The sequence below is a fragment of the Tachysurus vachellii genome, chromosome 9 (genome assembly GCF_030014155.1).
Source record: "Tachysurus vachellii isolate PV-2020 chromosome 9, HZAU_Pvac_v1, whole genome shotgun sequence".
NCBI classification, from domain to species: Eukaryota; Metazoa; Chordata; class Actinopteri; order Siluriformes; family Bagridae; genus Tachysurus; species Tachysurus vachellii.
The window spans coordinates 2,287,857-2,301,764 of record NC_083468.1 but is presented as its reverse complement, the minus strand read 5'-3'; the positions used below and the strand labels follow the sequence as shown (position 1 = coordinate 2,301,764).

The following is a 13,908-nucleotide window of genomic DNA, read 5'->3' as shown; positions in this document are numbered from 1 at the left end:
ATGGAAATGGATTTATGTGATATTTTTAATCAGTGTAAACAAACGACTGCTGTGTTTGTGAGTCTGATCTAAAATAACTCAGGGGTTTTTCATGAATTTTAGTGTTGAAGAGAAATCTGAGCTGCTTTGTAGATGAACAAACACTCGGAGCTTCTCAAAGAACAGGAATAGGTTTGATATCAACATTTACTCTGAAGATACTGTGTACTAACATACAAGGCTCTTAACGGTTTAGCTCCCACGTATCTAACTAGTCTTCTAACACGTTACAATCCTTCACGCTCTCTGAGATCACAAAACTCAGGACTTCTGGTAGTTCCCAGAATATCTAAGTCTACTAAAGGTGGTAGAGCGTTTTCTTATTTAGCTCCCAAACTCTGGAACGGTCTTCCTGATAGTGTTCGGGGCTCAGACACACTTTCCCAGTTTAAATGATCTCTTTAGTCAGGCGTACACACGAGCGAGACGTGAGGAAGACGTTCGATCATCGACGCGGATTATTAGATAATAAAGCTCGCTAAAAAATTCCACCAATTTCAAGCTAGAAATGACGAGAAACATCATAACAATCTATTTGTTTAGGAAGTATTGCTTACGTATCCCATTAAAGTTCCAGTACTGTCCTGTCTAGCCAGGAACTTCCCATTCTTTTACAAAGCGTTCTTGATGTCAGCTGATATGGAGAACTTAGGAATCTGAGTCAGAGTCAGGAGGAAACTCTTCGCTTATCAGACACTGCTGTGCTTAAAGCAGATAAGAGCTGTGGAGCGAAGGAGGATCTAACAGAGACGGGCGAAAGTGAAGAAGGTCAAGTCGAGATATCCGGCCCGAGAGAAAAGGGTGGAAAAAATATTGAGAGTGCAAAGAAAAATATACAGCATTTTTTTTCTCATGTCCTTTTCTCAGGTCCTTCCATTAGCTCTTATTGCCTGAGGTTTCAAATTCTTGCATAATAAGAGTCCAGAGTGTTTTAGGGCTCACCCTGGCCTAAATACCGTCTACAGCAAACCTTCTTTTTCCTCTCGTTTTTCTGCTAGCCTTTGGATATAGTCTTCAATAAGCAGAGGAGAGCATTAGAGAGGAGACAGAAAGAAAGCAAAAGATGTTCTCGGCTCACTGCCAGCTCGAGAAATCAGCACGGTGTTCTCGGAGGGTTTAAATGTGGGACTGCCAAGTCTCAAAGCCCCGGTTTGGGAGTGCAGGGTTTGAGCCAAGAGCGCAGGCCTTGGCTAGGTGCTCCAATCCGCCACGAAACCTCCCTGAATCGCTCCTAGGTCAGGACACAATGGCGTGGTGGCACAGAGCAGGGTTCACATGGGACCACCTCGTTTATGCAATTCAGCTTGAGAGTAAGAAAACTCAACAACAGAGAGGCGAAAACCAGGAATTTACACTCTCTCTCTCTCACACACACACACACACACACACACACACCAGACTGAAAGACCACCATGCATCTGTGCACTGACACAACAGACATGAACTGTGTGTTTTTCCTCTGCAACCTTTTAAGGAAGCTGGGATTATATCCGACATTCCCACATCCAGGAGGAACCGGTGTTCCCGGATTTACCGGCACCCAGACAACGCTAAAGAGCTTAAAGCAGATGAATGAAAAACAATTCCTTGATTGCTTATGAGATCTACATCATCCCTAAATAGCAGAGTAGAGTCCAGGATGACGTCCAGGAACTAAAAACTGAGAACTTAAACTGGTTCCTCAATGCATCGAAAGATACTGGATGATACCTTAGGTTCCTGAAAAGGTTCCTAACACCCTTAGAAACAAAGATCACGGTGCTCAGAAGGAACTCTAAGCCCTGCTGCCGACTGATCACAGAGTAACAGAGTAACGCAGAATTGCCACCTGTGTGACCTTTGACTTCACTTCTTCCCTCATTTTCTCTCTGTTTATCTTCTTCATGAAGACCCGTGACCTACACAGGAACTGCCAGCAGCATAGAGGAAGTGAAGCTTCTAACATCTACAAAAGTTAGAAAAAAATTTACATTTATTTCTAATAGGTATATAGAAATATATATATATATATGTTATATATGTCTGTTACTTTAAACATCAGGGTTCTTTGGGCTCTAAAACCCTTCAAAAAGGGTTCCAACTCTATGGGAACTCTCCAGGAACCATCCAGGAGACCCTTCAGATACACTTGAAAGTAGCACTAATAGTGTGAAGGCCATGAAGCTCCAGGGTCTGTATACATTATGTATGTAAATGAGATGTTCAGGGCAGTTTTTTCAATCCAAATAAAGAAGATTTTTATCTCCAGTAGTACTTTGGATTTTGAGCCCATTAAAAAAAAAAGATCTAATATTTTATGAAGCAGAAGAAGGTTCCCAGGGTGACATCAATCATACATCGATTAATAATCATCAAGAGTCATCATAAAGGCTTACTGTCTCCTGGAGTAAGGAGGAAAACTGGGCTCCTAACACCAAAGTGCTGGATGAAGAGAGAGAGAGAGAGAGAGAGAGAGAGAGATTTCTTCTGCAGATGATTCTCCAGGGTTTTCATGAGCCAGCATTGTCGCTGTTAAACTGTTCATCATCATAAAACAGTGTTTTTGTTTATGAGACGTTCTCATGTGTGAGAAGAATCATCTGTAGCCTTGTGTGTGTGTGCATGTGTGTATGTGTTTGTGTGTGTGCATGTGTGTATGTGTGTTTGTGTGTGTGTGTGCATGTGTGTATGTGTGTGTGTGTGTGTGTATGTGTTTGTGTTTGTGTGTGTGTGCATGTGTGTATGTGTGTGTGTGTGTGTGTGTGTGTGTGTGTGTGTGTGTGTGTGTGTGTGTGAGAGTTGAAGCTTCTGGTTCAAAGGTCTTTTGAGGAATGTATGGTGTACCACAGGGCTGCTGAGCACAGTGTTGATGAACTGTGTGTGTGTGTGTGTGTGTGTGTGTGTGTGTGTATACACATCCCACACACTACATATGCGCTAGGGTTGTCATGTATCATTCTCTCTTTCTCGACAAAACAACATTTCCTTCTAAACTTGGCCTCGATATTTAAAACTCGATTCATTACATAAGGAATAAAAATGTTCATAAGGAATAAAACCTCCACATTGTTGTTGTTGTTGTTGTTGAGTTACTGTTATCACACCAACGTTGATTATTTTCCTGTCAGAGCGTATTATTCGTCTAATATTGCCCCGCTCTCACCAGCTGCTTGTTTTTAACGTTAATTGTCATATTCTGCCTTTTTTTAAAAAGCAAGTTTTTCATCGTTAAATACACGTTTAAATCTGTTTATTATTAGACTTAATGTACGTCAAACAATCAGATTCAAGCCTTCGTCATCGGCGCTGTGGTTTAAGCACAAGCCAAAGACGTCTTATTCCAGTGGCGCAAATTCACAGAGCTGTTAGCTCTTAGCTAAAGTCCATTTATCTCCTGAAACAAAACGGTGGACTCCAATTCCTCCTGTCTTGGTATGAACCAAATCTTTTTTTCTTTCACATCAACACATTCACACAAAATCAGCACATTTTAAACCACAGCTACAGAGTATAACGCTGTGCCAATGCAAACATCCTCTTACAGTAAGCAGATACCACAGGCTTACTGAGCGCGCTCAGAGACAGCTAAAGGACAGACTCAAAAAAAGCTGGTAAGAAAGGAGGTATAACTGGCAGCTCCTTATTAATTCAGGGGCTAGAAGCCGATTGGTCGTCTGCATACAGAAACGTCGGCTCGGTTCTACACTCGACAAAACAAACCGTGCCAAATTAGACAATATTATAAAATTCAATCAGTCCAATCTTCATATACTTCAAGGTCGAACAGATTAAAGTGTTTAAAGGTCCATGGTTACTTTGAGGTTCATTCATTCATCCATATAAATTCATTAATTTTGTTAGTAATGAGCGATATAAACGATATGCGATATAAACGATACAAAATTGGCCTACGATAGAGATTTTAATTCTATTGCACTTAATAATAGAATAATAGATAATTCTATTATCTATCGCGATAATGCATGTTGATGACGCAATCTACCCGCGAAATTTAGAACCACGAGCTGCAGCCGGCTGCAACGAATCGTCTTATTCGTCATCTTGAATAAACATGGCTGAAAGCGTCAGCGAAACAGAGGAGCTCGTGAAAAAGACCGGTGCAACATCTATTATTTGGACTTGGTTTGGATTTAAGCCGTCCGACGAGCAGCAGAAAAATATACTCTGTAGAGTGTGTGGGGTAAAAGTTAAGAGCTAACAGCTAAGAGCTCATTCACAGTGTCCGTTCCTTTATTAACAAGACACCAGTTTTAAGTTCATTAGGAGAACAAAATGTTTAAAACCAAATGCGTTCCCTCGGCTGCAGGTTTGAACTATGTTTTTATTTAAAGTATCTGTGCATTTACACAAAATAATTTTCTTTGCCTAATTAATACTGGAAGTATTTTCAGTACAGTGTATGTTCCTTAAATAAAAAGACACCAGTTTTTCTGTTCTCTGCAACTTGGGTGGCATTTAAGAACCAAGGACTTAAACTAAGTATAGTGCCTTTTAGAAGGAAAGACTTTTATTTATCTGCAACATTTTGTTGTATAATTACAGTTTTGCTTTTGCACAATAAATGTTCTCAAAACGACATACGTTTCTTTATTTCTTAAAAAAAAAAATACATTTAGCAGTTTGGCTTTCCTAAGGGTCTGTGTAACCTGTTCTGAAATGGTTCTATTATAATTTATATATCGCAATATATATCGTTATCTCAAGAGGCTGCAATGTATATCGCAATATGGATTTTAGGCCATATCGCCCATCCCTAAATTTTGTTCATTCATTTATTCAGCCATTCTGTTCATTTGTATGTACGTCTATCCATTCATTCATTCATTCATTCATTCATTCAATAATTCGTTCATTAATCTATCCCTCCATTCATCCATTTGTTTATCCATATGTTCATTTATCCTTTCTGCCACCAACCCACTCATACATTCATTGATCCATTTATTCAGCCATCCATTCACCCATATATACACACCCATCCATCTATCCACCCATTCATTCATTCATTTATTCATTCATTCATCCATATAAATTCATTAATTTGTCCATTCATTTATTCAGCCATTCATCCATCCTACCATCGACCCATCCATCCAGTCATTTTACTGTTCATTTGTATGTACATCTATCCATCCATTCATCCATTTGTTTATCCATATGTTCATTGATAGATTAATTCAGCCATCCATTCACCCATATACCCACCCACCCATCCATCTATCCATTCATTCATTCATTCATTCAGCCATTCATTCAGCCATTCATCCGTCCTACCATCAACCCATCCATCCAGTCATTCTACTGTTCATTTGTATGTACATCTATCCATCCAATCATTCAATAATTCATTCATTAATTTATCCATATGTTCATTTATCCATTCCACCACCAACCCACTCGTTCATTCATTGATCCATTGATTCAGCCATCCATTCACCCATATACCCACCCACCCATCTGTCTATCCACCCATTCATTCTTTCATTTATTCATTCATTCATTCATTCACCCATTCATCCATATAAATTCATTAATTTTGTTCATTCATTTACTCAGCCATTCATCCATCCTACCATCAACCCATCCATCCAGTAATTCTACTGTTCATTTGTATGTACATCTATCCATCCATCCATCCATTTGTTTATCCATAGGTTCATTGATCCATTAATTCAGCCATCCATATAACCACCCACCCATCCATCTATCCACCCATTCAATCATTTATTTATTCATCCATCCATCCATCCACTCATTCATCTTTAGTAACTGCCTGGTCAGGGTTGTGATGGTTAAAATTAAAAAAATAACAGCTGAATTTGTTTAAACAAGTTGGGTGTACATCTGTAGTTAAGAGCTATTATGAACTGTAATGAGGCAGCTGAGGTCGAGAGACCATCAGAGCCAGAGTTCACACCATGCTGACACCACGTACTGCTTTATCTATATGACGGAATATGAGAATCTTATTAGGGAGAAGCCACAATGTTCACATACACCAACCAGACTTGTGGGAATCTTCTAGTGCTTCTTCTGACCTGCTCATTTTTATCAAGCTAATATAATCTTGACAGTGTTTTTTTCACCTCTTTTCCTAGCCTATATTTATTCAAAGCTACTTCTTCAGAGGAAGAAGCGTGAGCTTGATGACGGATTCAAAAATCGATCACTAATCTAGAAGATCCATAAGCCTGGTCCAGATATTTCAGTAGGCTTCAAGGCTACACCGGTTGAGAGGATTTTAAGGTTCAAATACTAACTGTAATTTGGAAAGCGTGGACTAGATGCGGTTTAAAAGAGGACATAAGTATGTGATTTGAGACAGTTTATTTACTCAGATATGGGTTGATGCTCTCACATGGTGCTGAACCGACCTCACTGTTTACACTGGTGCGCCTCCATGCACACGCCTCGTGTTACGGTCGTTCCTGAGCATGTGCAGAAGACCAACAACTCTGTGGAGAAAACATTCCAAGGAGATTGTGAAGATGCTGCTGTCTTTGGTGACAAATTTCCTGTTCGCATCGCAGATCAAGTGTCTGCTCCTGTTCACCGGGTCCGAGTCTAAATAAATCGAAACGCAAGGTTGGAGAACGACCGTGGCTTAAACGTGGTCAATTACTGAGTAGACAATCTGAGTAAACGTTACCGTACATCGTGGAAGTGTAAAGCCGTGTAGAAATGAAAGCCGTGCAGCTTCCAAAACACAAAAACACACACACTGCGTAAACAATCTAACCGATTCTTGCTCCTGGTTTGACCCTGGGTTCTGACTGTGGCTATGTGGCCCTCAACGGGGCCTCATGGGAAATGTAGTATTTCCTGCACGAGTCTGTTTGTACGACATTAATGAGAGCAAGGTCACATCCACAGCACCAGTGTGTATTATATTACATACAGAATCAAAGTAAATGTGAATGAACCACGGTGTAGAAGGTCTTTGTGTGTCAGCATCTGCTGAGAAACACGACTTTGCATGTTATTATCACTAAACTCACAAAAATACTGTCTGAGTGACTGCATGACTGGGTTTGTTGCCATTCCAAATACCTCATCCAGTGCTGATTGTGTATTCAGGAGGACCACTCACACAAGACACACACACACACACACACACACATCCACAAGTAAAATATGTTCACATTCAAACAGATTCTTGACGCCATCTCGCTTATCATCCATCTGGTCAAAAATCTCTCCCTCTCACACTCACACACACACACACACAATTGCACTCATGAGGATACTTCAGTGTGAGTGTGAGAGCATGTACACACTGATTATTCCTAAAGAGATCAGGAATTTAGTTGCTTTCATGTCGATCTGCGACACTGAATATACACAGACTAAAGAGTTACTTGATAAAGTACCTGTTTGTGTCGTAGCAAAAAAAAAAAAAAATGCATACAAACAGAAAAAAAAACGTGACCCAGAAAACACGACATACGCTAGCATGAGTGATACTCAGTGTATTTTTTGCCGGTGTATCATAACTAACGTTATCCTGCATACAGAATTTTTCCTTTTTTTACTTCACACTAAAAAACTCAGTGTATTTCCATCGCCACGTGAACTGTACCGAACCGTAACAACGTTTTCATGGTGAAGCTGCTTCCTCTTCTCCAGGAACCAGAAGAAGCAGAGGAGCTAATATAAAAACCACTGAATGTTCAAACACAATAGTGACAAAAAATAAATAAATAAAAAGCCCGTATTCCGACACCGTCGACATTATTTCTTATTTTATATTTAACGGTTGGAGGAAAAACTGGAGAGATTTCACACGACATTTCTGTTGCTCTTACAGTTGTGCACATCCATGTTGTGATAAATGATGATTTACACGCTGTTTAAAGATGTTGTGGATATCTGAATATCATTTTTTAAGGAAAATGAACAAACTCTGGAAGTAGAGATGAAAGTTTCACCTTTTTTTTAGTGTCCATTTCTTTTATAGATTATAAATAACAACTACTCAGTTTTAAAGCTTTATTTTTAATGAAAAATATCTCGTCTTTATCTCGTCTTACAAAACACGCCCGACACTAGCAGCGGTCCACGTGTTTGGGACCAAATTTCTTGTTCTCTTAATAACACCGTCGTAAATAGCGATGAAAGACTGGTTAAAGTTACTCAGCTTACTTCTGAACAGAATAAACAGCAGAAAAATTTTGACACAGACAAAAAAAAATTTAAGTGCACAGTATGTAATTATCCAATAAGCTAACCATAAATACTAGTGCATAAACTCACACGTCAAGAGCTGAAGTTAATGTTCATGATCTAACATCAGAATGAGGAATAAATATGATCTAAATGACTTTGTCTTTGATAGTGTTGGTCTCTCTTTAATATATATATATATATATATATATATATAAACTCTATATATATAAAAAGTGCCTGACTCACACCACAGTCCAGCGCATCTCCCATTACAGCAGCTAATTTGGATGTAGACAACAAACTTGAATCAAAATAAGCCAAAAATAAGAAAGGTGTATAAACTTCTGCCCGTGTAGACTGATCTGGATGTAATACCTCATTATAAACACAAGAGAAAAGAAGAGAAGAGAAGAGAAGAGAAGAGAAGAGAAGAGAAGAGAAAAAAGAAGAGAAGAGAAGAGAAGAGGAGAGAAGTGGAAAGAAGAGAAAAGAGAAGAGAAAAGAGAAGAGGAGAGAAGAGAAGAGGTGAGAAGAGAAGTGGAAAGAAGAGAAAAGAGAAGAGAAGAGAAAAGAAGGGGAGAGAAGAGAAAAGAGAAGAGGAGAGAAGAGAAGTGGAAAGAAGTGGAAAGAAGAGAAGAGAAGAGAAGAGAAGAGAAGAGAAGAGAAGAGAAGAGAAGAGAAGAGAAAAACGAAGAGAAGAGAAGAGAAGATAAGAGAAGAGAAGAGAAGAGAAGAGGTGAGAAGAAAAAAACGAAGAGAAGAGGTGAGAAGAGAAGAGAAGAGAAGAGGTGAGAAGAGAAGTGGAAAGAAGAGAAGAGAAGAGGAGAGAAGAGAAGAGGAGAGAAAAAAGAAGAGAAGAGATGAGAAGTGGAAAGAAGAGAAAAGAGAAGAGGAGAGAAGAGAAGTGGAAAGAAGGGAAGAGAAGTGGAAAGAAGAGAGAAGAGAAGAGAAGAGAAGAGAAGAGAAGAGAAGAGAAGAGAAGAGAAGAGAAGAGAGAAGAGAAGAGAAGAGAAGAAAAGAGAGAAGAGAAGAGAAGAGAAGAGAGAAGAGAAGAGAAGAGAAGAGAAGAGAGGAGAGAAGAGAAGAGAAGAAAAGAGAGAAGAGAAGAGAAGAGAAGAGAAGAGAAGAGAAGAGAAGAGGAGAGGAGAGAAGAGAAGAAAAGAGAGAAGAGAAGAGAAGAGAAGAGAAGAGAAGAGAAGAGAAGAGAAGAGAAGAGAAGAGAAGAGAAGAGAAGAGAAGAGAAGAACGTCTGTCATGACCCTGACATACAAAGATACTTATCATTTAAGCACCAATTACATGTCACTAGAGGACACAGCACCTGTTTCTCTCACCGCGGGAGCCGTTATTACTCCTCTTCCTCCTTCTCTCTCTCTCTCTCTCTCTCTCTCTCTCTCTCTACCAATGCCTATGAGATCATGACTTGGCTCCGATCAGGAACACCTTGCCGTCCAGGAAAACCCCATTCCCACAATCACACCCCTCGAAAAAGCTCCTGGCTCGATTCCACACGTTCAGATGGCCGCGTTTAGATCCGAGCAGCAACATGAGAGTGTAAGTGGGAGTAAAGTGCTTTCTATCACACAGCTGGGAGTCAAATTATGCCTTTCTTTCTTTCCTTCTCTTTGCCTCTAATGTTTTTTGAAAAAAAAAACAAAACAAAAACAAAAACAGCACCAAGGTGTCTCCAGAGAGCCCACACTTACACTTACCGCTCACATTTTCTCTTTTCGTGGCATGTTCCATAAAGTCGAACTAATTCCGCGGTCCAAACTAAACACCTCTGCGAAAGACAGAACTTCCTCCGGCGCTTCTTCTTTCACACACTGGTGCCAGCATCAGGAATAACTTAATCAAGACCTTCCAGAGACATCAGAAATTAGCAGCTCAGCCAAGCAGAGAGACAATTGCTGTTTGGAAGGTTGCTTAGAACAGAAACGCACGGATTATCCCTGATTATTTCTACCTCACTCGTTCCCTCTATCCATCATCTCGTGTCTTCTTTTTTTCTGCTTTGTGAACCATCTGATTCTTGCTTTCTTTATGTTACTTCCGTATCTCTCCTCATACCGTATAGTCACTAATTCCTCGTCTCTGAGGTAGAGCTGAGCGTCCGCAGAACCGTCAGCGGCTTTTGCCAAGCACCAGGGCACCGGAGTGGAAAGTTTACTGGATCAGTTAGTGAGTAAACAACAAAAACAGGCTCATCTTTCACAGCACAAATTGCCTTTAAATGCCACACACAACCTCCTCCTACACACACCCACGGTCTGTCTTATATAAACTGCGTGACCCTACTTCATCAGGATTTCTTACGTGGATTCCTCTATGAACACACTCTCTGTTTCCTCCCTCGCACAAACCCCTCAGGAATCAGACAAAGCTTTCCTTGGCCATGAGAGTTGCATTTTAACAGCGGTCGGAGGAGAGCTGCCCGTTTCCAAATGTTTATTTATTTCTCTAATACGAAAGTCTCCACGCTTTATCTCCCCCCCCACTGACCTGGCTGAGCTGCCCGTCTCTCCACAGATGGAAAATACAGCTTCAGGATTAACCCATGATTTCTTCACCTATACAGTATCTTCCTCAGGAAGCTGCAGCATTGAACCAGCACTCGGAGAGAAAACCTTACGTTCTTGAGACTTACGAAAGCGCATCGTTAAACGCTCTGAGGCTTGAAACTGATTTGTGAAGAAAATTTAAACAGCATCCAGAAATTCTTACCTTCTGCTTAGTCCCTGATGATCTTCCATGGTCCAGAGTGGCATCCTGCTGCATGTTCTGTCCAGCCAACACCATGGATTTACATTCCACACATGAACCAATTGTAAGCTGTTTCCCATCATCCACCACGAGAGTGTGGCTAACCCGTGGGGCGTAGAGGAAGACGGGTAACCGAGCGACATTGACCGCCTTTAACCCCAGCACCCTCCTTTTCTCCTGCCTGCAGAAAAAGCAGACAAAAGATTCGCAGCTGTATTGACGTGACCAGGGGCTGCTTGAGGGCCCCGATCCTGCAGCCTCATGCTGTGCCCACTGAGCCAGCAGATCATGATAGCACAGAGAACAAGCAGCCACCAGGCCAGTGACATCTACAGGGTGGGCGCAAGGGGCCGGCTTGTGCACAGTCAGGAAAGGGAAGAAGGGCTCTTTTTCTCCGCATCGTCCAGGAGGATTGACGTGAAGCTGGTACTCTGTGCCTGCAGAGAGCTCCATCCCACACAGGTAACACACAGAAGTGTGGTGAAGGGACGCAGACATGCTCTCCTGCACTCGGACGAGGCCGCTTGAGGCTCCTGATGCAGTCGTGGTCTGGTGGTATCTCCCCAGGAAGGTGCTGACTGATGTGATAAGTTCCTCACTAAGGCAGAGACGGTATGCCGCCCAGATGTCCTCTAAGATGGTGTAACAGGTGGCACAGCAATGTACTTGCCCATCTCGCATGATTTGGGCTTTGGGTGGGCATGGAAGCAGGTTGATAAATGGAAAGTACATGGCACCACGGGCTTTGCCTACCCCGGCACGGGAATACGCCACCCTGATGTCTTGGGCACAGTCTTGCCCGCATAAATAGCAGGCCTCCCTGGGAGGATGTACAGAAGGGACAGGGTGAATTTTGGGTAAAGGCCCGATGCCATCCATATCGGGCGACGTGGTAGCACCTACGTTAACTGGCACGACATAAAGGCGCTGCAGGATGGGTACGTCCGCCAGTTCGAAGCCCTGCCACTGCTGCATAAGTGAAGCATGGCAGCTGGCACAGACCAGCGTGCGGCCCCCTGAGCTTATCGGCAGAGCGTCTGGTGGAGGCGTGTGCAGCCACAGGAAGGGGAAGAAAGGCTCAGTGGCAGCTCTCTCCTGCTTCTGTACACACACTTCAAAACGAACGCCTGGGAGAAGCCCGCTGCCACAGATGTAGCACACGTGTCTGTCCTTAACCTGGTAGCCAACTTCTTGTCTTCTCTGCTCATCCTCCCTATCTTCATCGCTTGTTACATTTATCTCTTTGCCATCAGATGTATCCGAGTCACTTAACTGGTTAAGACCGGCTTCTTTGGCATGTGCATGTGCAATATCCTCACCGGCACTGAAGAGCAGCTGCTGCAGCCTGGAGTTCCAACCGCTTCTTCTGTCCCGCATTACAATCCCACCGTCCTGGGTGGGTGTGTCACCGGAAGGGCTCCCACAATCACGCCGTGCAAGGTTCCCATGGAGCCGTGCCAGTGCCAACGTCGTCTGAGACACGTGATTCATCATTCCAGAGCCAGGCAGCAAAGAGCTCTCAGCTTTCTCTGCGTCCTGAGTGTAAACACTGACCCGGTAACGAGCAACGCTTTGCGAGTCGGAACTGCATTTAATCCCTGTGCCGTCCTTGCACGCTATACCGGCAGCGGGAACTTTAAAGCACTTCCCTTTCTCCTCTCCTTCTACTCCTCCTCCTCCAATGTCTCCTGCATCAGATTCTTGATCCGACGCGTGCTCGTTGTCCGAGAACGACGAGAAATCTGACTCGTCGCCGTCTCCGTTCTGACCGCTCGTGCTCGGTCTGGCATCAGCGTCCTGCGCTACGTTCCAGTCCCGGGGCGCGTGGCGCGCGTCGCACTGGTGCGGTCTCTTGAGCCAGTACACACGCTTGTCGAGCGGCGTGCGGCTGCGTTCGAACGCATTCCACTGCTCACGCAGGAAGAAGTGGCACACGGCGCACACGAGCGCGTGCCCGTCAGCCCCGACCTCCGCGGCGCCCGGTGCCGGCTCCTGGCCTTGCAAGAACGGAAAGAAAGGCGTGTTCCCGTGCCGGTACTTAACCTGCATCTGCAGCTCCTTTCCCAGCGTTACTCCGCTACCGCATATAAAGCAGTGCACCAGCGTTACGCCGTTCGGCACGCGACCCGGTCTGCACGCGAGACCGGGAGACGCACCTCCGTGGACCGCGGACATGAGTCGGTGCTTCCTCGGCACAGCAACCGCCTCCTTATCGCCGGCCTCGTTCATTCTCCGCTTGGGGAAAACATCCGTATCACAAAGTCACTGCGATCCAAAAACCTCAGCAAAGAAAACTTCAGAAAAAGTTAACTCCTTTACACGAGAGTTCTCCGACAAAACCCTCGCGCACACGCTCACACACACACACACACACACACTCGAACACTATCAGACACTCACACACAAACACACGTCCTGTGTCACGCCGAGTCCGGTGTGTGCATGTTGCAGTGAAATTCCGCGTGTAATCCAAGAAGAGAATGCAGTCCGTGTTCGAGGTGTGCGCTTGTGATGAGCCAACTTTCAGTCTGCGCTCTCAGTGCGGAACTCCGGGCTGCTCAGTCTGCGCACAGCGCCATCTCCAAACGCGCTCAGGCTCCCACGGCCAGTGCTGCAAAACATCTGTGGTGTAAAAGGACACCGTATATTAGGAAATGAAACATGTGGGCAAACAAGATTAGCAAATATTCCCAACGTGGTGCTTCCCTCAACACGGCCTTCAAATCTCAAACACAACCAATTCAATCAGCTACAGTGTGTAACTACATACACACATTTTCTCTGGAAACGAATCACTGTGACGTCTTTAAAAAATAATAAATAAATAAAGTTATATTCAGAGCCAATCAGTTTTGACTTTAAATTGATCCTTGAACCCACTTTATTCCCTTTTGTTACAATTAAATGATCGATATTATAAATGAACTACATGTTTGTTTA

At 43.1% G+C, this 13,908-nt stretch overlaps 1 protein-coding gene across 2 annotated transcripts in view; it reads right to left on the bottom strand.

The window, feature by feature from the left end:
* gse1b (Gse1 coiled-coil protein b) overlaps positions 1-13,246 on the bottom strand; it is a 233,381-nt gene extending 220,135 nt beyond the window's left edge. Inside the window, exon 1 of one of the 2 annotated variants that reach the window (XM_060878824.1) lies at positions 10,930-13,246. In XM_060878824.1, coding sequence (XP_060734807.1) covers positions 10,930-13,197 — 2,268 coding nt within the window. In that variant the 5' untranslated portion in view covers positions 13,198-13,246. The remainder of the gene's footprint in view (positions 1-10,929) is intronic. The other variant, XM_060878823.1, reaches the window with a different exon arrangement.
* Positions 13,247-13,908: the final 662 nt, after the last annotated feature.